Source organism: Monodelphis domestica, chromosome 6, assembly GCF_027887165.1.
Source record: "Monodelphis domestica isolate mMonDom1 chromosome 6, mMonDom1.pri, whole genome shotgun sequence".
NCBI lineage: Eukaryota > Metazoa > Chordata > Mammalia > Didelphimorphia > Didelphidae > Monodelphis > Monodelphis domestica.
Genome location: NC_077232.1, coordinates 10,323,757 through 10,351,256, shown reverse-complemented (window position 1 = coordinate 10,351,256; position 27,500 = coordinate 10,323,757). Strand labels below are relative to the sequence as shown.

At 54.7% G+C, this 27,500-nt stretch overlaps 1 protein-coding gene across 3 annotated transcripts; it reads right to left on the bottom strand.

Moving 5' to 3' along the window:
- Positions 1 to 5,413: 5,413 nt before the first annotated feature.
- Positions 5,414 to 24,289, bottom strand: SLC22A8 (solute carrier family 22 member 8). 3 transcript variants are annotated; one of them, XM_056801581.1, is made up of 11 exons: positions 24,203 to 24,289; positions 23,536 to 24,111; positions 18,663 to 18,766; positions 18,138 to 18,292; positions 17,273 to 17,441; positions 14,504 to 14,627; positions 12,408 to 12,523; positions 11,165 to 11,379; positions 9,143 to 9,251; positions 6,938 to 7,141; positions 5,414 to 6,497 (listed from the first exon to the last, which is right to left on the bottom strand). In XM_056801581.1, the coding sequence occupies exons 2-11, from the start codon at positions 23,887 to 23,889 to the stop codon at positions 6,425 to 6,427; spliced, it is 1,623 nt and encodes a 540-aa protein (XP_056657559.1). In that variant the 5' UTR covers positions 23,890 to 24,111; positions 24,203 to 24,289; the 3' UTR covers positions 5,414 to 6,424. The 3 variants fall into 3 exon arrangements, with proteins under 3 accessions (XP_056657559.1, XP_056657558.1, XP_056657557.1); XM_056801580.1 differs by lacking the exon at positions 24,203 to 24,289 and having other exon boundaries at positions 5,414 to 6,500; positions 23,536 to 24,030; XM_056801579.1 differs by having other exon boundaries at positions 5,414 to 7,141; positions 23,536 to 24,246.
- Between the last annotated feature and the right edge of the window lie 3,211 nt (positions 24,290 to 27,500).

Sequence of the window (27,500 nt, the reverse complement as noted above, 5' to 3'; positions counted from 1 at the left end):
GGCTATTCCACACTGTAGACTGGACCTAGAATATCTTCCCGTTCTCCTGTATGTCCCTTTGATTCCCTGAAGAAGCTTACTGTTTTGGCTTAGCTTCAGCACTTACAACATTTATAGAATTATAGCATTTGAAAGAGATCTCACCGGTTAGCTAATACAACCATATCTGATGGAATCCATACTGTAACACTGCTGACAAGTGGTCATGCTCTAAGACCTCCAGTGAGAGGTTACCCAAGATATCCTTTGGCAGCCTATTCTTTCTTTGTGCATCTTAAATTGGTAGCAAGTTTGTCCTGACATCCAGCCTAAATTTGCCTCCACGAGACTTCTGTTGCTCCTGATTCGGTCCTTTGGGGATGAACAGAACAAATCTCCTTCTTCATACATTCTTCATATGTTTAAAGACAGCTTTTCTGCTCCAGCCTAAAGATATCCATTTCCTTCAACTGATCCTCATATGACATGGACTCAGGACCTTTCACCATCCTGGCTACCTTCTTCTGAATGTTTTCCAGTCATCTGGGGAAAGAGTGTGGAGGGTGGAGGGAAATCCACTGATCTTTGGCCTCCCTGACTTGTAAACAGAACACACCATGGGCCCTTTTCATACACATTCTCCTATCCCTGGATAGCTTGGAGTTTTGAAGGTCAGTGAAGTACAGACCCATAGGTTATTATAGGAAGACACAGATACTGATGAATTTAGAGAGATGTAAGTCAGTCACTCATAGGAAGGTAGGCTTTAGAATGGAAAGAAATGTAGAGAATTGCTAATGTAGCCTCATTTTATAGAGGAGGAAACCAAGGTTCAAAGACGTTAATCTGTACCCATTATCTCATTCCCTTTTTTAGCTATCTACTGATTTCTTCCTCATTGCCTCTAAATGTGCCCAGGTTCTCATTAGTCTTTGAAAAATCTTCATTTGACTATCTCATCATCTTAAATAGTCATTCTCTATCTCTTCCCTTTCTTAGGCAAATTCCTAGGAAAAGCCATCTACAGTTGTAGTCTCTACTTTCTGTCCCTTTACTTCTCAATCCTTTTGCAAACTAGTGTTAACATTTAACTGAAGCTGCTGTCTCCAAAGTCATCAATGATCTCTTAATTGCCAGACTCGATGGCTTTTTCTCAAGTTTCATTCAACTTGACATCTCTGAAGGATCTGACCTTGATCATCTTTTTCTCTTGGATTCTTTTTCCGTTTTTTGTGACACTTTTTTTTCTTGTAGTTGTTTGAGCACCCTTTCTCAGGTTCCATTGCTGGATATTATCTGTATTCTATTCCTGTGTCTGTGTTCTCTTCTTTCCTTCCACCTTCTCTTGGGGCTTTCATCAGCTTCCATTGTTTTAAATGTTATCTCTATGCAGATAGTTCCCAAATCTAAATATCTATCTCTAACCTCTCTCAGAGCTCTTATACTGTGTAAAAAATAGACTCGAATCCAGGACTTCAATCCCCAGAATTCCTTGCTCCAGAATGCTTTGTAATATCACTGAATTCTCACCTGGGCTGAGAGCAAGATGGGGTATTTAAACCTGGTTGTGAATAGGCTCGGGCTCTTTTGGACTTCCGTTTTGGAGCAGATGCATCTCTTCCATGATGTGAGGTTATCCTGTCTAGGCCTCTCTGGCCTAGGCATGTGCTTTCTTATTCTGTATTTTCTTTAATCCTTAACCTTTAATAAACCTCATAAAAATATAATACTCCTTGCAGAGAGAAACTAATTTCTACCTGCCTCAGTTTCCCTAATTTTTAATCTTTACAACTGTATCACCAATTGCTTTATGGATGTCTTGTACTGGATGTCCCACAGGTATCTTAAACTCAACCTATCCAAAATAGAACTCACTATAACTGTCAATCTTTCTCACTTCCCAACTTCTGCCTGACCTTATCTAAGCATACTCAAAAAGCTCCAGTGGCCTTGTTGCTTCTGGGGGCAAATGCAAATTCTTCTGTTTGGCATTTAAAGCACCTTTTAATGTGACTCCCCCTCCTGTATTATACATCACCCTACTTCAAATACATGAACCGACTGCTCCAGTCCAGCCATACTGTCCACTTTGCTGTTCCTCTTTGTGATTATTTACCTCTGTCTCTCATGCCTTTAGCAAGGCTCTATCTTATTCCTAGGATATTCTCCACTTTTACCTATTAGAATTCCTAACTTCCTACAAAGTGTAACAGTTAATTTAGTTTCTCTACGAAAAGTATTATATTTATGAGGTTTATTAAGATTATTAGAAATCAAGGAAATAAGAAAATACAAAATAAGAAAAGCATGTGCCTAGAGCACTAGCCCATTCACAATTCACTTACTACATCTTGCCTGCCAGGTAGAGAGCCGCGTGTGCTTAGAAGTGGAAGAAGAAAGAGCCTGAAGTAGGCGGAGAGTCCCCTTAAATAATAATTTGGGATCTCACACTCAGGAGAGATTATAGGGAATTCTGGGAACTACCAAGAGCTTCTGGGGATTGAAGTCTGGGGTTCAAATCTCCAGTTTTACAAAAGTTCAATTCAATGGCCACCTATTGACCTTTCCTGCCATCCCTTTGCATTTGTTTTGCATTTTTTTGGTACTGACTCATGCGTGTGTATGTGATTTTCCCCAATATAATGTAATCTTCTGGAAGGCAGGCACTTTTGGGGATGTCTAACACATAGGAAATGGTGAAATGAATGGAATGAATGGAATGAATGCCATGACTTGACCAAGGCCATACAGGTATTAAGTTGTAGAATGAGGGTTTGAATCTTGGTCTTCTGACTCTGAATCCAGTGTGATTTTAACTCTGTGAATTTTAGATTTACTCCACCCTGCTTAGTCTTTAGAATTCTAGCAACCAGGAATGTCTACACCCCCACTTAAGAATTAACTGTAGGGGAGGATGGCCTATGACCGGCATGTGTTAGCAAGTGACAAATCAGAAACAACTGACTGACCCCCTGGGCTGTCCTAAGCCAAGCTTAAGCCACCATTGGTACATGTGAGACACAGGAAGTGATGTAAATAACTGCCTATATATTTGCATCACTTCCTGTGAGAGCTTGCTCTCGACAGCATTGGGAGCTTTTGGCGGTGTTTGGCGTGCTCACAGCTTTGGTGGACTTTGGCAGTGGAGGTCACTGGGAGGAACTCTGTAGTGTGGTTTAGGTGAGGTGGTTTTCTTGAAGGACCTTGGTGAGTGAGAAGGCTGACTCTTCCTTTCCTTGACCTGCTGAAGGCACTATCCTCCAAGGAGGCCCTTCATCTTGGAGGAGGCCTCGTGGCTGGAAGCCAAGTTAGATTTAATCTTCTGAGAAGGCCCCTTGGCTGAGGCCTCTGAACTCCCCTTGACTTAAGCCAGGCTGGAGAAAATCTTATACCCTTTCCCTCTTCTCTTTCTTCTTAATTTTTCCTTCTATTGTAATTAAACCACCATAAAATCCCAAACTGATTTGATTATTTCATCGGGATCGAATTTAAATCCCTGGCGACCACTAATATAATATATTCCTTCATAACCCCTATTTACCCCTACAACTCTATCATGTTTCAAACTCTTCTCAGATCACTGGAGCTGGAAGGATCATTTATTTATTTATTTATTTGGCATCCCCAGGCAGTACCCACATCTGGACTGGTCCACAGCAGGTACCCAGTGAACCCTGGCCAGAAGTTGGAAGGAACAGCTCTGTGCTAGCCCAAGGGGTTCATTGGCTCATTCTGAGGGTGTGATTCATTTCCCACAGCTTTCCTGGCTTTGGCGACCATCGTTGGAGAGAGTTCAGAAGAAGCAGGAGGAGATCTTGTCGTCCTGGGGCACCCGGCGACTGGGACTGCTTTTCATTATCACCCGAACAGCTTGGCATAGAGAGTTTCCTACAGCCAAGCTGCTCTCGCCCAGGGATGGCTGCCTCAGCTGTTAGGACGCGCTGAGAGATTGAGCAGATTCTTTTCTTGAAAGAGGAGAGGCCATGGGTTTGGCCTTCCTGGCAGGCAGAAGCAGCAATGGCGCACGTGCCTAGGGGTCTCCAACGAGGCTCTCTGGTCTGCCCAAAAGCCTTTCTCTAAGCCAGTTGATGTCTGAAGTGCCTTTACTACACTATTTAATAATATTCATATAATCATATTATCACATATTAACAAGAAGGTTGTGAATACTATTTATACATGTATGCATATGGGCACATATATTATTTCTTCTTTTGATTCTCAAACTAACTCGGCGAGAGATGCTACGATTGTACCCATTTTATGGAAGAGGAAACTGAGGCACAGGGAGGTTCAATGGCCTGTCCTTGGCAGCACGTCTAGCACCTTTCAGAGGCAGGATGAGAAGCTGGGTCTTCCTGACACGGAGACCAGCACTCTATTTGCTGTCTGTGGCTTGGGGGTGTCATGAGATTAGAGCGCTCCCTATCACCAGAGGTTGGGGCGCAGATGGTCTGAACCCCCTGAATGGGCAGGGGACAGGAGCGGATGGGTGCCCCAGGCCGGTGGGCTCAGCCAAGGCATTTCCCAACGTCAGGTCATAATAGGAGCGATGATCTAAGAGCCTTTTGTGTGCAAGCGTTTCTTTTGTGGGGGGAATAAATAGTCGTCCTATGCACCCCGTTCTCTTCTTCCTCTCTGCTCCCAGTCTAAAGGAGAGTTGGCGGAGGCCCAAGCCACGTGCTCCGCGACAAGGAAAGAGAGCAAGAGATCGGAAGTCGCTGTTGGAAGTGGGCAGCTCTTCCTGGCGCAGTGACCAGTCCTCTTTGGCACCATCTCCCTCGTCCAAGGGAACCAAGGGACCGTCTGAGGCCAGAGCATGGCACTCTCCCAGCTTCACCACGGCAACATGGGAGAGAGAGTAGGTCTAACACTCAAGGGGACTCAGAGGGGCCAAGAGGACGGACACGGCCTCCTTATGGGCCTCTCTGCCTCCGCTTCTCCCTTCTGTCCATTCTACCCTGGCAGCTAAGTGGCTAGAGAACCAGGCCTGGGCACAGGAGGTCCTGGGTTCAAAGGTGGCCTCAGGCACTTCCTAGCTGGGTGACCCTGGACAAGTCACTTAATCCCCCCGACAACCAATAGTTAGTATCGATTCTAAGACAGAAGGTACGGATTTTTTTTTAAAAGAAGGTAAACCCAGAGTGAGTCAGGATCGTGTCATGCCTTGTACTTGGTTTCCATAGTCCTTAGTGTCCCTGGCATGTGGTGAACAAGAAGTGCTTGTTGGTTGATTGGCTCTGTGACCAGAACCCATGCACAAATCTAGTCTCTCATGCTTGCACCCCAAGTAGTTTTGGGTAAGTCATTTCATTTTTTGAGCCTCAGTTTCCCCATCTGCCCAATGAAGAGGTTGTCCGGCTCTACACCTGGGAGCCTGTGGTTCTGGCTTTGACCTTCTCTGGTTTTAACTCTTGCAATGATCTGATTCATCTGGAATTTGTTGGATTTTTTATTTGAGAAAAAACACTCACTTTTGTCACGTCCACTCGAGCTTCCGTTGCTCGTGGGATGTGGACTCAGCTCTAAAGATCTGGCGTCCCTGGCCCCAGGGGCCTGGTCATTTCAGGAGACCCCCCTCCCTGTGCCCATTCCTTGGGTGCTCTCTTGGGTGAAAAGTGAAGCGGGGAGCCTGTGCTTGCTCGGGGGCTCTTCCAGGCTCGTCTCTCTCCCTCTCCCGCCCTCCACACACACACACTCATCCGGCACCCTCCGTAGCCCAGCCCAGGCCCTGTGGATGCCCTGGGGAGGGAGGCAGGACCCCAGGGGCAGGGCCAGGCCAGACAGAATCAGATGAGATGATTCAGAGTTGGGGGGACGGGGGACAAGGGGCCTGACTGGCTGTTTTGGCAGTCTGGCCCAGGGGGAACTGGCAGTGTGGTAAGGAGGCTGCACTTGGAGCCGGAGGACTTGGATTCGAATCTCAGCATTGGTTCGTGGTTCTCACTGGTCACTCTGGACCTTCTTTTCCTCGTCCATATCTTGGAGGGGTCACAGGGTCACAGATAGAGATCTGGAAGGGCCTGAGAGGTCATCTACTCCAACCCTTCATTCGACGGATGAGGAAACTGAGGCCTGATTTGCCCAAGGTCACACGGGTAGCCTGGCAAAACCGGGATTCGAACGGAGGTCCTTGGAGGGCTCATTCTATTAACTGGCCTGGATGATCGGGGTGTGTGCCTGTGTGTGTGAGACAGATGGTCAGAGAGAGACAGAGAGAGCCCCGGATGGGGTGGGGGATTCCTGCTTCGCTTTGTCCAGTCCCTGGAAAGGGTCTCAGGCACTTGGAGGCCCTGGGGCTCTGTCCAAAGGGCCCAGGGTGCTGGGGGCAGGGGCTCAGGGTGCGAAAGGAGCCGGGGCCGGGGCTGCTTCTCGGGTGGAGGACGGTCCTTGGCGAGGCCAGGGGAAACAGGGCCTCCATCAGGTGGCTCTGGCCGTCGTCCTCTCAGCTGGTCTCCTTCCCAGGTTCGCAGGACTGCAGAGGGATAGTCTGGACCTCTGTCTCCTCCTTGGGCTTTCTCCTCGGAATTTGGGGGGGCAGAGAAAGCACAAGCTCAGAATCCCTCTCACAGCATCTCCCATTGAGACCCATGCAAGCCCGGGGCTGCTTCATCTCCCTCCTCCCCTCCACCCCCATCCCGAGCCCATTCTGAGCCCCATCAGTGCTACTGCACGAGGCAGACACCTGAGCGAGCGGGGGTACAGGGGAGGCCAAGGAGGGGGCGAGGGGGGACAGCGCCGCTGCTCGGCTCTCTTGGGGGAGGGCCCGGGACGGCTACAGGCGTCTGGACATCCCATGGCTATCCCCCTGCCTCAACTAGGGCTAGGGCAGAGCTGCTTAGGCAGCCGGTCCTTGAGAATGAGTCTGCTCTGTCCAACCCAAAGCAGGGGCCCGGAAGAGGACTGGGATCCCCTCTGGATGTCGGGGGGGGGCTGGAGGGGAGGAACGTTGGCTGACCCGTGTCGCACGTCTTCTATTGTCTCTGGAAGGGCCGTGTTGAGGGTCTCTGGCAAGAAGAAGGCGGCGGCTCCCCCCAGAAGGGGAATGACCCCATAGATGATGGCAGGGATGAAGGGCATCACTTCGCCCGTGACCTTCACCAGGGGGGCGATCATGCTGCCCACTCGGGTACACAGGTTCCCCAGGCCCATTCCTCGTTGGCTGGAGGACAGAGGATGGAGAATGGGTCAGCCCAGGGGCTCCGCAAGGCTCCCGTCCCTTATGCCCTTTGGGCCTTCTCTCTGCCCAGGCCCTGGCACTTGGGGAGTCCTTTCTGGGGAGATAATGAGTTATCTGAGCAGGTGAAAGACTAGTGTCTGGGAGAGAGAGGGGGGGAGGGAGGGAGAGAGAGACAGAGGGAGAGAGACAGAGAGACAGAGAGACACACACAAAGACAGAGAGAGACAGACAGAGAGAGACAGAGAAAGAGAGAGAGAGAGAGAGAGACAGAGGGAGAGAGACAGAGAGACACACACAAAGACAGAGAGAGACAGAGACAGAGAGAAAGAGAGAGAGAGAGAAGGAGAGAGAGAGAGAGACAGAGAGGGGAGAGACAGAGAGAGACAGAGATAGAGACAGAGAGGGGGGGAGAGACAGAGATAGAGAGACAGACACAGAGAGAGACAGACAGACAGAGAGACAGAGACGGAGAGAGACACAGAGAGAGACAGAGACAGAGGGGGGAGAGACAGAGACAGAGAGACAGACACAGAGAGAGACAGACAGACAGAGAGACAGAGACAGAGAGAGACACAAAGAGAGAGAGACAGAGACAGAGAGAGACAGACAGAGAGACAGAGACAGAGAGAAAGAGAGAGAGAGAGAAGGAGAGAGAGAGAGAGACAGAGAGGGGAGAGACAGAGAGAGACAGAGATAGAGACAGAGAGGGGGGGATAGACAGAGATAGAGAGACAGACACAGAGAGAGACAGACAGACAGAGAGACAGAGACAGAGAGAGACACAGAGAGAGACAGAGACAGAGGGGGGAGAGACAGAGACAGAGAGACAGACACAGAGAGAGACAGACAGACAGAGAGACAGAGACAGAGAGAGACACAAAGAGAGAGACAGACAGAGAGACAGAGACAGAGAGAGACACAAAGAGAGAGAGACAGAGAGACAGACACAGAGAGAGACAGACAGACAGAGAGACAGAGACAGAGAGAGAGGCAGAGAGAGAGACAGACAGACAGAGACAGAGAGAGACACAAAGAGAGAGAGACAGAGACAGAGGGGGGAGAGACAGAGACAGAGAGACAGACACAGAGAGAGACAGACAGACAGAGAGACAGAGACAGAGAGAGACACAAAGAGAGAGAGTCAGAGACAGAGAGAGACAGACAGAGAGACAGAGACAGAGAGAGACACAAAGAGAGAGAGACAGAGAGACAGACACAGAGAGAGACAGACAGACAGAGAGACAGAGATAGAGAGACAGACACAGAGAGAGACAGAGAGACAGAGACAGAGAGAGACACAAAGAGAGAGAGACAGAGACAGAGGGGGGAGAGACAGAGACAGAGAGACAGACACAGAGAGAGACAGACAGACAGAGAGACAGAGACAGAGAGAGACACAAAGAGAGAGAGACAGAGACAGAGAGAGACAGACAGAGAGACAGAGACAGAGAGAGACACAAAGAGAGAGAGACAGAGAGACAGACACAGAGAGAGACAGACAGACAGAGAGACAGAGACAGAGAGAGAGGCAGAGAGAGAGACAGACAGACAGAGACAGAGAGAGACACAAAGAGAGAGAGACAGAGACAGAGGGGGGAGAGACAGAGACAGAGAGACAGACACAGAGAGAGACAGACAGACAGAGAGACAGAGACAGAGAGAGACACAAAGAGAGAGAGACAGAGACAGAGAGAGACAGAGAGACAGAGACAGAGAGAGACACAAAGAGAGAGAGACAGACAGACAGAGACAGAGAGAGAGACAGAGACGGGGGGGGGGGGGATGGGGGAGAGAGGGTATGCCTCATGGGAGAGCATCCTTTTTCATTTCCCCAGAAGGAAGAGGGGCCATGTTGGGGCTAAGTCCCCAAGGCTGCCCTACTGGAAGATCCTCCCAAAGGAGAAGGACCTTGGAAGGAGCAGGGGAACAAGGTGGAAGGGGGTGAGCTTTGGGGGTGGCTTAGCCCAGGGCCCGGGCTCTTACCGGATTATTGTGGGATACAGCTCACTGGTGTACAAGAAGAGGCAGTTATAGGAGCTGGAGAGACATCCCTTTCCAAAGACAGCAAGGCTGGTCCTCACCATCTGCATGTCTGGGGAGGAAGGACACAGTGGGGCCTTAGGGCCAGGAGTCAGGGGGCTCACAGAAGAGATGGGACATGTTTGGGGGACGAGGATCAGACTCTGGACAAAGGAACTCCCAGGACATTCCAGACATAGGCTGGTCCGAGGTTCTAAGAACACAGCGCGTGTTCTGAATTCCAATGAAGGGGCCTGCCTACTCCCGTCTTTTGGGAGCGTTTAACCCTTTCTCCCTCTTCCTAGGCCCGCTGCCCCCTTCCTTTTCTGGGTTGATTCCTCTATTAGAACGTCATGCTCTAAGGACAGGCATGTCCTTGCACTTTCTCTTTGCACCTGTATTGCCAGCACTTAGCACCTAGTAAGCCATACTAGTGAACTGACTGGCTGCTTGACTCTTCGCCCAGTGTCTACTAACCATTCCTCTAGGAGTACATTTTGAGAACATGGACTGAAAGTTAAATAAATGGAGTGGGGAAAAAGAGAACATTTTGTATAACCCAGGGCAGTGATGGCGAACCTTTTAGAGACTGAGTACCCAAACATGCAAGTGCCTCACGCTGCATGTGAGCCACTCCCTTACTCCCATTGGGCTGCTGGCAGAGGGATGGGTGATGGGAGAAATGTCCTCAGGCATGTGTGGAGAGGGGGAGGGATGAAGCCCTCCCTGGCACTTGTGCCATAGGTTCACCAACATGGCCCTAGGGTAATCTTATTTTGTAGCCAAGGAAATGAAGGCAGAGAGAAAGAAGGAAAGATTTTCCTCAAGTCATAGAGTTAAATGTCAAATCTTGACCAGGATCCCAACTCTGACCCTCTGTTTTCCCAGGTCCCTGTGACCCCTAGCATCCTCTGATTGAGGGAGAGAATAGCAAGAGGGGTCAGGGACAAATCCTCCCTTGAGGAAAGAACAAAAGATCTTGGATACAAAGAACAAAGTAGGGAGGCTGAGGCTCTGAGCAAGGCTGTTGGAATGTAGAGGGTGCTGATAACTCTCATATTTCTTTAGCAGCAAGGAGGAGAGTCCTGGGTTTTAATCCTGCCTCTCACACATACCAGTTGTGTGCCACTGGGTGAATCACATCCCCTCCTCCAAGTCTCTGTTTTCTTATCTGTAAAATGGGCATAATACTCTGAGTACCTACCTCAATCACTGAAGGACTCAAATATGAGAATGTAAGCTAAGTGTCTTGCAAACCTTAAAGTGCCATATAAATGTATTATTATTAATGTTTTTAAATAAGAGGAAGCTTAGTGATTAAAGGGCTGCCCTTGGAGTCAGAAGGGCCAGAGTTCAAGTCCTTCCTCTGACCATCTACTGACTGTGTGACCCTGGGTAAGTCACTACTCAGGGCCTCAGACAATGTTCTAAGACTCTAAGCTCCTGCCAAGATACTAGTCTGTACCTATAGAAGGAGTTTTGACATTGGTGGCTCCCTTCAAGGATGAAATCACAGGCTGGGATCAACACACACAAGATAAATTATTGTTACTTTCCTGATTTCCTGGGTGTGCTGCTATCAGTGTTGTCGTTTAGTAGGGTCTGACTCTTCAGGGCCCCATTTGGGGTTCTTGGCAAAGAGACTGGAATGGTTTGCTGTTTCCCTCTCCATTTGACAGATGAGGAAACTGAGGCAAATAGGTAAGTGACTTTTGCCCAGGGTCATGCAGCTAGGAAGTGTCCGAGATCAGATTTGAACCCAGCACCTCCCATCTGTAGTTCCAGCTCTCTATCCACTGGGCTGTCTGGTTGCCCTGAATGCTAGAAATGCTTGGTCAGGAGTCAGAGGAAGCAGCTGCTAATCCTAGCTGTGTGACCTTGGATAAATCACTACCCTCCTTCAAAGGAGGGTTAGTTGCACTACATTTGGGACTAGTCTAGCCCCTGGGATTCAGCCATCCATCCCTCAGGTCCCCAAGCTCTCACCTGAGGGCACAAAGATGTTGGCGAGGATGGCGGTGCCTGCTAAAAGGAGGCAGGCAGCCTGGGTGATGCGGCGGCCCACATAGCTCAGGCAGAGGACCGAGATGAACTTGGCCGGAACGTCAACGCCGCCAAAAATGATCTGAAGCACGTAGATGTTCACACCAAAGTCCTCCACGCCCATGGCCAGGCTGTAGTAGGCAAATCCGGTGGCAAACCTGGGCAGGGAGATCTAGTCTGGCTCACTGCAGCCAGTGGGAAGCGTGGCAGCCTTTGGATATGGAAAGCTAGGTGACTTGGGTTCAAATCCTGACCATCCCACTTCCTCGTTGCTTTACCGTCCACTAATCATGTAACCTTGGAGCCTCAGTTTCCCCATCTATAAAAACAGGCTCCCTACCTCACTAGGGGTGAAAAGACTCTGTAAAGCTGGCCCTGCTTTTATTGTGAACATCGCCAGGGAGGTCCCTGCTTCTGTCACCCCGGAGTCAAAGAGAATCTTGATGAAATAGAATCATTACAGCGTCCCCTGATGACGTCATTTCATCTGATCCTCCCAGAGATCCAGGAAAGCAGCTACTGTTATTATCCCCATTTTGTGAATGAGGGAAACTGAGTCTGGGAGAACTCGTGGATTATCCGGGTGAGGGCAGACCCTGCTGTTCCCTTCCATGGGGAGGATTTCTTAGCTCTCTGGGACAGAGACAGGGGTAGAAGGAGCTCTGGGGAGAAGCAGTGGCCGACTTTGGAGCCGGGGTATAGGAGGGAGCCTACGGGCCTCCAGGGAAAAGGGGATGCTGGAGCTGGAGGGAGCCCTGAATGTCAGGAAACTCCATGCCTTGAGCAGCGAGGGGAAGCGAGAGCCTCACAACAGGAACCTGGTCCCGACAGATGGCACAAGGCCCCCAGGAAGGGGAGAGCCACCAAGGAGCGCTGCCGTGCTTGGTGCCCTCAGGACGGGGGGAAGAGCTTTCTTGGAAGTGGATCTGTCGCTCGCTTTTATTGGGCTACATCAAATCTGTCCTGTAGTTAATGTTCTGTTAGCCTGAGTGCTTGCAGGGGACGGAAGGCTCTTTGGGGAGAGAGAAAGGAAGCAGAGAGAGATGCTCTCGGGGCTTCGCTAAGTGGGAGGCGCGCCACAAGGAAGGCACGGAGAGCCCCCCGAGGTGTTACTGGGGAGTGAGGGATACTGCCGGAACAGCAGCATTTTGGGGGGCCCCCAATAGGCAGATGAGGCCCAGCTCACCAAATGAGACAGATGCAGCAGGATATCCGGCGCAGGATGGGCTCTCGGAAGAGGTGGGCCATGCTGTAAGACGACTTGCCCTGCGTTATCTCCTTGTGAAGGTTGAGCTTCAGTTCCTGGGCATGAAGAGGGGCCATGAGCCTGGTTAGTGACCGCGGGTCACCGACCCCACTGGGCAAGAGCAGATTCCTTTCTTCTCCCCTGCCCCAAAGGGAGTGTGTGTGTGTGTGTACGTGCATGTGTGTGTGCACGTGTGTGCTCGTGTGCGTGCATGTGTGTGTGTGTGCTTGTGTGCGTGCTTGGGAAATCCTACTCTCTAGACCCCTGCGAGCCACTGTGATGGAGGCTGCCAAGATGCCCTTCTAATGGGCGTCCATCCCCGCCTGCCAGGATGTAGGACTCCCGAACGCGCGGCTCTCTTCCTCGCACTCCCGTCTCGTCGGGGGCGACCCTGATTCTCGGGACTGAGCTCTCCAGAAGGTTGGGGAAGGACCTGCCATGGGCTGAATGAGCCTTTTCTTTGGGCAGGCACAGGGCATGGTGGGTAACCCAGGGGGCCTCTCTGCCTCGGCTGCCTCATCTTTAACATGGGGATACTCCCATCAGCCTTTGCAAAGGTTGTTCCAATGTGGCTGAGAGGTCCAAGAACGCTTAAAAGATGGCTGAAGCCACAGCCAATCCCAGGCCCCTCCTGAGCATCAAAGTGGGATGGATGCCCGGGATGACGGTGACGATGGGGATGGAGACAGGGTGCGAGGAAGGAAGAGGAACACTACGAAAGGGAAGCGGTACGGGGAGAAGAAGAGAACTCAGCACCCCCTTCCCCGGGCTCTATCCTAGAACCTGGACCATCAGCGCCCTGCTCGGACCCTTTGCCCGGCCTCTCTCCCCTTAGGAGGAAGAGCAGCCCTGTGGAATGGGCCTGTGGGCTACACTGGACATGGTCCCTTCCAGAATGGGCCTCCCCAACCCTCTGAGTGTGAGCTCTCTCTGGGGCTCAGCCAGATGACTTGGCTCCATGGTTGGGAGAGCGGAGACCACAGTGACCCGCTGAAGACGTTTCCCTGCATCCCGAGTGTCTGCAAGTAGAGTTTAGAGATGGTCAAGGACTTCCATCATCTTTCCCTCCTTGGCTCCCTCCTTCTTGAACACGCTTGCCATACACTTTCCCACCTCTAAGCCTTTGCTAGTGCTATTCCCCGTGCCTACAGAGTGTCGCCTTCTTCCTTCTGTTGTATTGAATTTCTCCTGATGCGTTCAAGGCTGCCCTAAAGGCCACTTCTTCCAGGAAGGCTTCCTTGAGCTCCTCCAATTCTGTCCACTTCCCTCAAGAATCTCAGGAGATAAAGCTCGCTTCCTGATGTGCAGAGCTGTACCAGAGCCGAGTTCCTTCCCTCCGGAGGGCCGGATTTCCCCTCATCGGAGGTCCGTGAGCGGAGGCCAGGCCCCTCGACCCCTTGTCCAGGCTGCCTCGGAGACGGCTCTTGCTTGGGTGTCCGTCAGATTAGACCCCGCTCAGGTGGAGGCTCTGCCCTTTGGCCACCCTTGGTGGGCGCTAATCCCCCGGGAACTTTCCGTTGGCGTCTCCTGGTCCGCACTCTGCTGCTCTCCCAGACCCCAGCCAGGGTCTCCTGTGCGCAGCCGAGGCTCAGCGGGCCCTTCCTGGCGGCTGACTGAGCTGCTTTGCCTTCCAGAGGCGGGTGGCGGGCTTGGCCAGGCCCGGGGCCCCGGGGAGGCCGCTCGGCTCCTGACAAAGGATGCTCGGACGCAGCTCTTCAGGCTTCTTCCTGCCGCGGCCGCTGCCGACTCGCAGGGGCACGGAGGGCGCTTTCTGGGCTCCCAGGCCTGCTCTCTTGAGCCAACGGACGCCTTGCCTTTCCTGCGGGCCCAGAAGGGACCCGAGGCCGGCCAGACGGGTCCAGCCAGCGCAGAGCGCCGCAGGAGCCCCTTTCTCGGCCCGCTCACGGGCCTACCGAGCTAGGCGTTAGCATTTGTGGCCAGGCATGGCGGGCGGGGGACAGGAAGTCCAAGGCTCCCCCCGCTATCCCAGCCCCCCAATCATGGGGCCGCGCCCAAGGGCCTCGTCTCCCCTCTACCTCCAAGCTGAGCTTGTCTCCCTCCTCCTTCCTGCCGTTGAAGGCCGCCACCTTCTGGAGCTCCTTCAGGGCCTTCGAGGATTTCCCGGACAGGACCAGCCACCGGACAGACTCGGCCACCCACCTGGGTGGGAAAGAGCACAGGACTGGGAATCTGGGGACCTGGGTTCTAATCCTGCTCTGCCACTGACTTGCTGGGGGTTCTTGGGGTGAGGCCCTTTCCTTCTCTGGACTTCAGTTTCCTCATCTGTAAAACTGGGAGGTGTGGGGTTGGCGTGGATGGTCACTAGCTTCCCTTCTACGTCCAGCAAGGCCTCGAACTCCTGTCTGCTGCCCCAGGACCAAGGGGGGGGTGTATGGGGGGAGGGGAGGAGCCGCTGCTGCCCCAGGACCAAGGGGGGATGTACTGGGGGGAGGGAGGAAACACGAGCCACTGCTGTCCCAGGACCAGGGGGGGTGTATGGGGGGAGGGGAGGAGCCGCTGCTGCCCCAGGACCAAGGGAGGGTGTATGGGGGGAGGGGAGGAGCCGCTGCTGCCCCAGGACCAAGGGGGGGTGTACTGGGGGGGAGGGGAGGAGCCGCTGCTGTCCCAGGACCAGGGGGGGTGTATGGGGGGAGGGGAGGAGCCGCTGCTGCCCCAGGACCAAGGGAGGGTGTATGGGGGGAGGGGAGGAGCCGCTGCTGCCCCAGGACCAAGGGGGGGTGTATGGGGGGAGGGGAGGAGCCGCTGCTGCCCCAGGACCAAGGGAGGGTGTATGGGGGGAGGGGAGGAGCCGCTGCTGCCCCAGGACCAAGGGGGGGTGTATGGGGGGAGGGGAGGAGCCGCTGCTGCCCCAGGACCAAGGGGGGGTGTACTGGGGGGGAGGGGAGGAGCCGCTGCTGCCCCAGGACCAAGGGGGGGTGTACTGGGGGGGAGGGGAGGAGCCGCTGCTGCCCCAGGACCAAGGGGGGGTGTATGGGGGGAGGGGAGGAGCTGCTGCTGCCCCAGGACCAAGGGGGGGTGTACTGGGGGGGAGGGGAGGAGCCGCTGCTGCCCCAGGACCAAGGGGGGGTGTACTGGGGGGAGGGAGGACACACGAGCTGCTGCCGCCCTGCGGTTCTTGTACCCTTCGACCTTGGCCAGGGTCCCCCCTCCCGCTGCTCGGTGCCCCTGGGAGCTGCCTTTCCATTCTTCAACTTCCAAGAGCAGCCCTGGGCCGGGGGCCATGTTGTCCTTCTAGCAGGCCCCCTGAGGCTGTGGAGCGCCTGGTATGTGAGGCAGGTGGGCAGGCGCTGGCCCAGCGCAGCCTCCTCGGAATGTGGGGTGAGCCGGGGGGCCGAGCCCTCCCTCTGCCCAAGGGGGGAAGGGCGGGCTGGGGGCGCCTCTCCCCGCCCAGGTGTCCCTCTCGCTGGGGCCCAAGCCCCCACCGCCAGAAGGGGGGACATCTCTCCTGCCCCCCCCAGACATGGGAAATGGGGGTGGGGCTTCTGGGGCAGCCCAGTGGGGGGCCTGGAATGCCAGCTTTGGGGGACTTCGGGTCCTAGGACTGCTGTAAGCTTCCCAGTCCTGCGTCACACCTCGGCTGCCAGGGCAACCTCCGTGGGCTCTGGCTTCTCCCCCCACCCTCCACAAGGCCAGATTAATTCCTGTAAAGACTAAGAAGTAGCAACAGCAATAATGATATCTGGGGCCATTTTTGGGTTCTGGAGGGCTCTGCTAATCCCATGGGGTGGGTCTGGCTGGGAATATTTGCTCTATTCTAGGCATGAAGAAACTGAGGCTCACAGAGGGGCAACTTGACTAAGATCTTGCAGCTAATAGGTGTTGGAGGTAGAATTCTAACTCAGGACCCTTGGCTCCAGGTGTAGACCAGTCAGAGGTTGCCCTGGGGGCAGGCTCCCCCCCCCCCCAGCATCTCGTTCATTATCTCCTCAATCATCAGGAATCTGAAATAGTCCCCTGCCAGGGTCCCCTCCCAGACTCCTTCTCTTTGGAGTACCAGCCGATGTAGAGGGTACAGGAAGGCTGGACCTCGCCCCTCCCTCCCGGCCCAGGGCCGGGGATGAGGAAGGAGAGGGAGGCCAGGAGCTCTGGAGGCTCCAGGGGAATGAGGAAGGAGAGGGAGGCCAGGAGCTCTGGAGGCTCCAGGGGAATGAGGAAGGAGAGGGAGGCCAGGAGCTCTGGAGGCTCCAGGGGGATGAGGAAGGAGAGGGAGGCCGGGAGCTCTGGAGGCTCCAGGGGGATGAGGAAGGAGAGGGAGGCCGGGAGCTCTGGAGGCTCCAGGGGAATGAGGAAGGAGAGGGAGGCCGGGAGCTCTGGAGGCTCCAGGGGGATGAGGAAGGAGAGGGAGGCCAGGAGCTCTGGAGGCTCCAGGGGGATGAGGAAGGAGAGGGAGGCCAGGAGCTCTGGAGGCTCCAGGGGGATGAGGAAGGAGAGGGAGGCCGGGAGCTCTGGAGGCTCCAGGGGAATGAGGAAGGAGAGGGAGGCCAGGAGCTCTGGAGGCTCCAGGGGAATGAGGAAGGAGAGGGAGGCCAGGAGCTCTGGAGGCTCCAGGGGGATGAGGAAGGAGAGGGAGGCCAGGAGCTCTGGAGGCTCCAGGGGAATGAGGAAGGAGAGGGAGGCCAGGAGCTCTGGAGGCTCCAGGGGGATGAGGAAGGAGAGGGAGGCTGGGAGCTCTGGAGGTGGGGGCTTCCTTCTAAAACCCTCCAGAGGGGAGAGGAAGGGACTTGGGCCCCCTCAGAGGGGAGGGCGGGTGGCTCCGAGGGGCAGGGGCTGGCGGGGGCACATACCAGGAGGAGAGGAAGAAGACGTAGTATGGGAAGGACACGATGAACTGTAGCCATCGCCACTCGGTGACACTGTAGGCCAAGCCGGGAAGAATGAACTGACCGAAGGTGTAGCAGTAGCCGGTGAACATGGACTGAATGGCTCGGATGCGGGTGGGTACCCATTCGACGCCTGGGGATGGATGGGTGACAGGTGGGCACCGGCTCAGCCACCCTCTTGCTAGCCCTGGGCCTGGGCTGTCTGCCTGGGCCTGGCACAGCTTTGTGACTGGGGTGGGGCAGGGGCTCCACACCCACTGTAGCCTTGTGGGCACCTAGAACCAGAGGGTGTAGAGTGGGCAGGCCAGCTACCCCCAGGGAGGAGAGGCTGTGCCAGAGATGTGCTCTGGGGTCACACAGGCAGTGAGAAGTTATCAGTGATCCAAGAGCCAATCCACAGAGTGAGGCTGAATGAGGCTTTTGGGTCATGGGTTCAAAACCCACCTTTGCCACCCTACCTTACTTTCACCTCCCTGGGGCCTCCGATTCTGGAGAAATGAAGGGGTTGGACTCAGGGACCCCCAGGACCCGTCTGTCAGCTCTTGTCTAAATTCGGACCTGCAGCTCTTTCCCTCTCAACCAAACCAACTGCCTCAAGTCTCCCAGGCCAAGAGAGAAAAGATTCGAACTCAGATCCTTTCACACCAAAGACTTTCCATGACTTGAGAAGCTGGGGAAGGTGAGGAGGGAAATCCTCACCCCTGCAGGGTTTTCCTGCTCCTGAGCTGGATTGGAGCTCCCATGGGTGGGGGATTAGAGGGAGGACCACCCCTTCTTAGCCCCAAGGCGCCCCCTTCCCCCACGTGCACTGGCGGGCGGGGGCGCTCACACAAGATCATGGTGCTGAGAATGATGCCGGAGAGGCTGCAGCCCGTCAAGAAGCGGAAGCTGGAGTAGGTCAGGAAGTTGGGTGAGAAGGCCGAGCACGTGCCGCTGACAGCCAGCAGCAGGTAGGACAGGGTGAGGATGGGCCTCCGGCCAAACCTGCCGCCCGGAGAGAGACGAGACCCCAAGACTGTGCTGAGACGCCTCGTTCCTTCCGCCGTCCCCGGGAAAGACGCCCCCTCCGCCCCCACCCCCCCACCCCGGGCCATTACACGGCCTCCGGGGACTTCATCCTGCGGGTAATTGCCCTGTCGAGGCGGTTTGCAGTGAGACCTTTGGGTTAATGAATGATTCTCGGGCACTTCCTCAGGCCGGAGCCTCAGCTGGCCGTCTTTGGTCGGCGGGAGCCGCGGCGCTCATTGCCTGGACTAGACTTTCTGGGGGTCGAGAGCGTGGCTAGAGGGAAAGCTCTGTGGTTGGGGCGGGAGAGAGAAGACCTGAAGCGGGGGCGCCCCCCCCCCCCCATCACCTGTCCGACAAGCTCCCGAACACAATCCCGCCGATCAGCACGCCCGCCATGTACAAGGACTGGGCCACCTCCTTCATCTGCCGGAAGTCGCACACCAGATCCCACTGCACGACAGAGAGCCCGAGGTCACGGGGGCCTCTGACTAGAGAGGCCGGATGAGGTGGCCACCAGGCCAACGGGGGCTTGGGCCGGGGCTTCTACAGGGCTGCTTGGCCAGCTCTCCGGCTCGGCCTGCTCCTGATTTCCCTCCGATGGACAAGCACACGCTGGGGGACCCAGACACGCTCCCTTCCGCCTCCCCTTCCCTCTAGACTCAGCTCGAACCCGCTCCTGGGAGGCGCCTCTCCTGGCCCCACCCTCGTGCCTGCCCTTGGAGATGGCCCCCACTTTGGCCTCCATAGAAGCTCGGTGGGGCTTCCATCATCAGGCTGGGCGCAGCTCGAGGGCGGAAGGCCGGCTTTGGGCTTTCCTGAACTGGCAGCACTGAGCCCAGGGCCGGGCAGAGAAGGGCCTCCGACAGGGTTTGGTGACCCACCAACCCCCGAGCGAAGCCCCAGGGGAATCGGCCTCCTGGCCAATGGACGTGCAAGTAGGAATCCCAAATCCCTATAACGGGGCAGCCCAAGAGCCAGCAATGGCCGTCTGAGCTTCCCACAACCCCGGAAGAAGGTGCTCTCATTAGCCCCATTTCACAAGGGAGGGAACTAAGGCTCAAAGGCTAATGCTGACTTCCCAGCTCAGGCCTCTCCGAAGGGAAGCTCCCTGAGGGCAGGGATGCCTTCCTCCTTGGTCTGGTATCGCAGGCAACCAGCAAAGGGCGGGAATACTCAATACCTCCCTCCTCGGGGTCTTTTTAAAGCAAACCAAACTCCCTCACCTTCAGTCTTAGACTAGGCAGAAGAGCGGTAAGGGCTGGGCCATGGGGGTGAAAGGACTTGCCCAGGGTCACTCAGCTAGGAAGCAGCTGAGGCCAGATTTGAAAATCTGGACTTCACATTTCCAAGCCAGGCTCTCAGTCCACTGAGCCACATAGCCACGCCCTCAGAAGAGGGAATTAACAAGTGGTCAGTTGAGGTGAATTGACATTTACAGCTGGAGGCAAAAGCTTCTGGAATGGTCCCACTCACCCCATACCTAGGCACAGCTCTGGGCACCCTCCCTCTCCTTCTCCCCCTCCCCTTCCCCCTCCTCCTCCTTTCTCTCTCTGTCTCTGTCTCTGTCTCTGTCTCTGTCTCTGTCTCTGTCTCCCTCTCCCCCCCTTCCTCTTCTCCTCTTTCCCCCCCCTCTCCCTCCCTCTCTTTCTCTCTTTCTCTCTCTGTCTGTCTGTCTGTCTCTCTGTCTGTCTCTCTTTCTCTGTCTCTCTGTCTCTCCCTCCCTCTCTTTCTTTCTGTCTCTGTCTCTGATTCTCTCCCTCCCTCTCTTTCTCTCTTTGTCTCTGTCTCTCTCTCTGTCTGTCTCTGTCTGTCTGTCTGTCTGTCTCTCTTTCTCTGTCTCTCTGTCTCTCCCTCCCTTTCTTTCTCTCTTTCTCTCTCTGTCTCTGTCTGTCTGTCTGTCTCTCTCTCTGTTTGTCTCTCTCTCTGTCTCTCCCTCCCTTTCTTTCTCTCTTTCTCTCTCTGTCTCTGTCTGTCTGTCTGTCTCTCTCTCTGTCTGTCTCTCTCTCTCTGTCTCTCCCTCCCTCTCTTTCTCTCTCTGTCTCTGTCTGTCTGTCTGTCTCTCTCTCTGTCTGTCTCTGTCTGTCTCTCTCTCTGTCTCTCCCTCCCTCTTTCTCTCTTTCTCTCTCTGTCTCTGTCTGTCTGTCTGTCTGTCTGTCTGTCTCTCTCTCTCTCTCTGTCTGTCTCTGTCTCTCTCTCTGTCTCTCCCTCCCTTTCTTTCTCTCTTTCTCTCTCTGTCTCTGTCTCTCTGTCTCTGTCTGTCTGTCAGTCTCTGTCTCTCTGTCTCTCTCTCCCCTTCTCTCTGTCTCTCTCTTTCTTCACCTCCTTTCCTCTCCTGTTCTTGCCTCCCCTCCCCTCCCCTCCCCCTTACTCCTGGTTTCTGATCTTTCTGGTTTAATAAAATGATTGACCCAACACAACCCAAGAGCCTCTGAATGTGTCCAGCCTTGCACTCATGTTTTCTTTTGGAGTCCATCTACACTTACTGTCCGAGTGAATTTGATGTGGAAAGAATCTCCAAATTGTCATTGTATAGATGGGGAAACTGAGGCTAAGAGAGGAAGGGATCTGCCCAGGGGCACACAGCAATTTAGTAGTAGAGCTGAATCAAGTGATCTTTCAATAATAATTCAGTGGGGCAGGCAGCTAGGTGGATCAGGCCAAGAGATGGGAGGTCCTGGGTTCAAATTTGACCTCAGACACTTCCTAGTTATGTAGCCCTGGGCAAGTCCCAATGGGTGAACCCCATTGCCTAGACTTTACTGCCTTGGAACTCATACTTTGAATTGTCTGTAAGAGGGAAGGGGAGGGTTTAAAAACCCCCTTCAGGGGTGGTAAGCCATGGATCCATGAGCACTGATTATGCACCTATTATGTACCAGGCTCTATGCTGGAATTTGGGGGTACAAAGACATCAGCCAAAGCAATCCGTGCCCACAAAAGGAGTCTGTGTTCTACTGTATGGGGGATAAAAGGCTGCCTCCTGCTTGGGATCGATCAACAAACATTTATTAAGCACCTTCTGTGAAGGAGGGACTCCCTAGGGATACAAAGGAGAGAAGAAAACGGGCCCCACTCAGAAGGAGCTCCCGTTGGAGCCGGGACCCGGCTCTGGCACCCTGGGCAGGAGCTCGACCCTCCCTGGGTCTCAGGCAGCTCTCTAAGTCTAAAGACTTCCACTGAGATGGAGGGACTTTCCTCCCTGGGAAGCTCCCAGTAGTGATGAAACCAGACTCATGAGCTCTGGACTAGGAGGGAAGAATCTCCAGGCTGGATGGAGCCCGTCTCCTCCCCACCAGAAAGCTCCCACGTTCTCAGGATGGGCTTTACGCCCCTTGTGCCCACATCCGTCCGGGGCGGGGGGAGCGGGGTTCAAGGGTTCTTGGAGGACAAAACTGATGACTAGCAGGTAAAACGATGGGTCGTGTCCCGCCATCTTGGAAGGACCAGAGAAGGGATAGAAGTTCCATCTCTTGGGAGCTCCAGGGCCAGTGCCTTGGGGGCTCTGCCTAAGGATCTTGGGCAGGTTCTTTCCCCCTCCCCTGAGCCTCAGTTTCCCCATTTTAGAAATCGAGGGGGTTGGAGCCCCGTCTGACTAGCCCCCCTGGATCCCAAGGCCAGCTTCCGCAGGGGGCTCAGGCTGGGGCACGGGCAGTGCGTGGTGGGGGAAGGATGCCGCTTATGGAGTGGGGAAGCCCTAGGATTCAGGGTTCGATTCTCCATTGGTAAAGTGACAAGCTGGACTTGGTGCCCCCTCAGGTCCCTCCCAGCTCTGAGATCGATGCTTCCCTGGAGGTGGGGCGAGGCCTTTGGGGCTCTAAAGTCGTCCCCTCAGAGCTTGTCTTTCTGCTTTTCTCTAAGTTCCTGCTGAAAAATGCCAAGAGTGCGTCAGCTGACCCAAGGGGGAGCCGGGCTTTGCTCCTAACTAGGCCAGGGAAGCTGAGAGATGGGGCTGAGCCTGGGGAGGAGGAGGGGGAGCTCCAGCTTCCTGGGGCCCGACAGAGCTGGGGAGGGATTCGAACCAGCAGCCAGGGGGTAGTCCAAGACCCTTTCTGCAGAGAGGGGAAAGGGTTCTCCTCAGGCAGCAGAGTAGCCCAGGGCCCTTGGGCTGCTGGGGGGAATTTGGGAAGGGGGAAGAGGCCCATCAGGCTTGACCTAGTTCTTTGGGACAGGAACCAAGGATGGGCTGCCTGCCTCGGGCTGGAAGAGGAGTCAGAGGGAGCCCCAGATTTTAGCAGCCCCATGTAGTGACAGGAGAGCTGGGCTGGCTTTTCTAGACTCCTGGATGGGGAACTAGAAGGAGCCTCAGCAGCCTTCCAGTCTGACCCTCTCATTTTGCTCAGAGAAATAGAGACTTGCCCAGACATATGCTTATGAAAGAGGCAGGATTTGAACCTAGACCCTGGGCCTCCGGAGGCAGTGTTTGTCCTTCCATTCCGAGTTTCCTCCTACGTGCAGTGAGAGAGTTTTGGACTCCACGGGCACTTCAGCTTGATTGGATTAGGGGGATGGGGGGGAGAAGAAGAGGGGAACAGGAGGGGACTTGGGCCCCTTTGCAGAGTGGAGAGACAGAGGGAGGCATCAAGGAAAGAGTCTGAGAGCTTGAAAGGACCAGAGAGACATGATTTGATGGAAGCCCTTCCTTTAGCCGAGGAGGTCCAGAGAGGGAAGAGACGTCCCCAGGGACACAGAACTAGTGAGTGTCTGAGGTAGGATTCGAACCAAGGTCTTCCTGACTTCCTGACAAAGGCTCTTCTACCAACTAACTATCCTTCCATTGAGGTGGGAGGGAGGGGAGCCGGATTCAAGTCTTGACAACTTAGAATCTCAGACGTGTCCACATTGGAAGGGAATTTAGTGGTCGGGCATCATCTCATCCAGATCAGAAACCCGACTGCAGGGATGGGGCTATGGCTGGACAAACCGATGATCCCGTCTTAGAGACTCAGTTTCCCTGCCTGTAAAACAGAGATGATCTCACCCCTCTGGGTACAATTCTTTATTCTTTTCCCTCCTGAGGGAAACAGGGTCACCACGACGTTTGGACTTGGCATGGGGCAGACCGAAGTGAGAAGCCCTGAGCCCGGGTGAGCCTCACTTGTGTGGCCTGCACAGTGGGCGCCCTCCTGGCACAGGGTGGTTGTGGGAGTCCGGAGGGACCCCCTGCAAAGACTCATGGCTCCGGTGCTAGGAGGCGCGGGCGGGGAGGGAGCGACTCTTACCTCGGTCACGATGGTGGAGCTGAACGTGGCGCGGTCGTAGACCCAGCCGTCCAGGCAGGGCTCCGTGGGGCCCCACGTCCCGTTGGCGAGGGTGGCGTTCCAGAGGCCCGGCGGCCCCTCTGGCGGGGGGCGGCTGAACCTGCGGCAGCGGTCGGGCTCCCCGTGGGGCCCCACGGGCAGGGCGGAGGACGTGTTGGGGGCCGGCAGGCAATGGTGGGCTGGCGTGGCGGCCGTGAATATCTGCAGCAGGTTGTGGCTGGCCATGAAGAGGATGGGGATGGACAGGAGCAGCACGTGCAGGACTTGGAAGGGCCCCATGCTGCCCACCCGCTCCAGAAGCTCCGAGAAGGTCATGGCGCCGGGGACTTGCCCGAGGGACGGGCTCACAGGCCAGGCATGGCAGGGAGGGGGCCGGGGCCGCAGGGAAAGAGAAGCGTTGTCTCCTGGCTCGCCTGCTCTCTCCCTGGGGGAGCTGGGCAGGAAGGCGACCTTTCTGTGCCTCAGTTTCCTCTTCTGTAAAGCGGCAGGGCGGGCCTGAGAGGCCCCGAGGTCCCTTCTGGGCGTCAGTGCAGGGATCTGGGAGAGAAGTGAAGGCTGGGCAGGCTCGGCTCCTCTCAGAGGCGGGGTGGGGGAGCCCGACAGGAAGGGGCGCCCCTTCTCTGCTCACCTGCGGCAGGCAGGCAGCCGGCTGCTCCTTGCCAGGGTCTGCCTGGCTGAGCCAGCTGCTCCTGCTTCTTCTAACCTCTTCCAGGCGAGGCTGTTTGTCTGCCCCCCAAGGGGGCTTATATAAGCCTTAATCTGGATCCCCGGCTAATGTTTGACTTTGTTTGGAGGGATTAACACCAGCAGGAAAGGAAGGGCCGCCGCCTTGGGGCCCAACCCAGCCCAAAGTGCAGCCTCAGCAGAGGGTCCGCAGGCAGGAGGCAGGAGCACCGCCAGGGGCTGGGGCAGAGCCGGCCTGAGCCAAACGCTGGGCCTGGGGGTTTGTGAGCTTTCAGGAGTCTGTGCCAGAGGGCTGGGGGTGGGGAGGGCCTCCCCTGCTCCTGGCCCCCGATCAGAGCACTCAGATGGGGGAGACCTCTAGGGCTGCCCCCCTGGCCCTTCCCTCCCAGGAGGGCACCAAGAGCCCCAGGGGTCGGGGAGGAGGGACTGGCCCAAGGTCTCCCCGAGCACAGAGAGTGGAGGAAGTCCCAGGAGCCCCTCTGAGCAGGGTTGGTCGGCCCTTTCTTGGAGCAATGCTAAGAAGGATTTGATCAGCTTTCCAAAGCCTGCGCCGTCAGATCTGGGCCTTTGGCCTCTTACTGGTGGTCATATGCTTTGCTGGGGCCTCACTGGGAAATTGCTTTGGCTATATTTGGCCACTGAGGCAGGAGGAACTACAAGGCAATCGAGCCGTCTTGGCTGGCCTCGATGGTTGAGAAACTGAGGCTTTGGGGGCTTTGAGCCTCTTCGCTTTCTCCCTCCTGGACTTTCACCAAGGGGAAACGAAGGGATTTCTCTCCCCACCTCCAGGGGCAGAACCAGGGGCTTGTCTGGGTGTCTCGGAGCCCTCGATGGGCTTTTCTCTGCAGTCATTCTTCCCTGAGCAGCTGCAGGAGGATTCATTGGCCGAAGGGCCAAAGTGGCAAATGCCGGGCAGGTCCACTACGATGACTGTCTGCCCATTCAGTAGTCCTAAATGAGGCCTGTCCCTTCCTGGGGAGCATCATGAGGGAAACAGGCTAATGAAGACTCAAATGAAGACCTGAGTCTTTTTAATCTTCTCTGGTTTTGTGCTGGACAAAATCAATAGTTGCCCAATACTTGATACCCAAATAAGGAATTCTGTGAGCTGCGTTGTAGCGACACCCTGAATATGAAGCACATCTTAGAGGGCAGCTAGGGGGCCCCAGGCTCAGAGTCAGGAAGACCTTAGTTCAAATCCAGCCTCAGATAATTACTAGCTGTGAGACCTTGGGCAAGTCATTTCACCCTGACTGTCAAAGGAAATGGCAAACCACTCTAATATCTTTGCCAAGAAAACCCCAAATGGGGTCCCAAAGAGTCAGATAGGATTGAAAAACGACTCGACGACAAAGATAGTGGAGGGAAGGCGTCCAAGACTTTCCTTTTGGGGTAGGTCCTCCCAGGGTGAGTCCAAGGCCATGGGAACCCAGAGTTCCCTTCATTTTAGGGATGCCGACCCCACAGGTCTCCCAAAGTCTCCCTAAACTCTTCCTCTCATCATTTCTTTGAGAGTCATTCTATTGCTGTGCCACATTGGCCCAGTCATTCCCACGCCCAGCTTGTGGCTATTGCAAGAGCTACGAGAGATCTTTCTGCCCAGCTCAGCCCTTTCCTCTTTGATGTTCTCAAGCCACACGTCTCGGAGCTGTGGGATCCCTGCATCCAAGGCTATGGACCGGAGACTGCAGCCATTTTGGTAGCCACTTCCGCGTCTCCTCTTTTCCATCTCAGAATTTTCTCAGTATAAATAGAGCTCTTCTCCACGTCTCTCTTGTGTTTGGACTCTGAACCTGTTTTCCTCTCAGTTTCATCTTTTACTCCCATGTTGCCACCTACCTTCCCTCCTACTCTAAGAGGATCCATGTCATCCTATCCCATTGCTCCCCAGCCAGGTCCCGGGCTCATGGAATGAAGCTTCTTTTCCGAACTGGAAGGGCCAGGACAGCCCGTTTGTCTTACAGATCGTGGGATCACGGAGCACCTCCTACCCATTCCCTTTACAGAGGGGGCCACTGAGCCTCGGAGAGAGAGTGATGCAACTGTCACAGTTAGAGATGACAGCTAGGGTGCCTTCTGCCATGGGAGAGTGTGCATTCTTTTGCCGTCTGCAGTGGGACTCGATAGGAGGTTGCTGCTGAAGCTCCTGAGGTGACCTGGGACCCTTGTACTCTGGCAGAACGAGGAGGTGGGGCAGCCAAGAGTGTTTTGAAGATAGGGTGGTTTGAGGTCAAGATTGGGGGAAGGGAAAATGGGGAATCACCTGGGACATGCGTGGGTGAAGAAGGCCAGAGAGGGGAGGCCATTTAGGGAAGGCATTTGGAATGATAAGAATAGAGACAGGAATCCGAAAAGAAAATGGAAGAAGAGTGTCTGGTAAATTAATGTGGGCCCCCCGGATTAGGCCAGAGCTAGGAGGGGCCATAAAACCCATGTCATGGACTGTCAGAGAGGAAGAGACCTTAGGACAGAGCAGGCTAGATGTGGGGAAGTCAGCTAGGTGCTGTGGAAGAAGGAAGTCTGGACTTGGAATAGGAAAGACCTGAGTTTGGATCTTGCCTCAGACCTTTGATGAGGCCCACTCGGTTTGAGTCTCAGTTTACTCAGCCTCATCTCAGCTGTAAAATGAGGGGATTGTCAATGGCTTCTAGACCAATTCCTGGCAGGAGTACCAGAGCTTGGAGGGAACTCAGCATTTAAACCAATCCCTTCCTTACAGAGGAGGAAACTGACTGTGAGGAACATATGAAATAATTTCCCAAGGAATTTGTCCAAGAAAGTGGCAGAGTTGGATTTGAACCCAGACTTCTGACTCAGGTCCAGGTTCCATTCCATTCCACTTTTTTTAACCCTTACCTTCTGTCTTAGAATCAATACTAAGTATTGGTTCCAAGGTAGAAGAGCAGTAAGGGCTAGGCAATGGGGGTGTAGTGACTTGCCCAGGGTCTCACAGCTAGGAAGTGTCTGAGGCCAAATTTGCATCCAGGACCTCCCAACTCTAGGACTGGCTCTCTAAACATTGAACCACCAGCAGCACCCCCCACCCTCCATTCTATACAACTGTCTCTGAGACAGGGAGTAGGATATATCAACAAGGGACATTTTGGGATAGGAATATGGGCTAGAAGAAGAAATTGAGACCTAGGTGTATGTCCTACCTAATTCAGTAAGTTGGCCTCTGGTCCTCCATCCCTAAATTACCCCCATTTTCTTTCCTATGGTAGATACCTCAGCCTTCCACC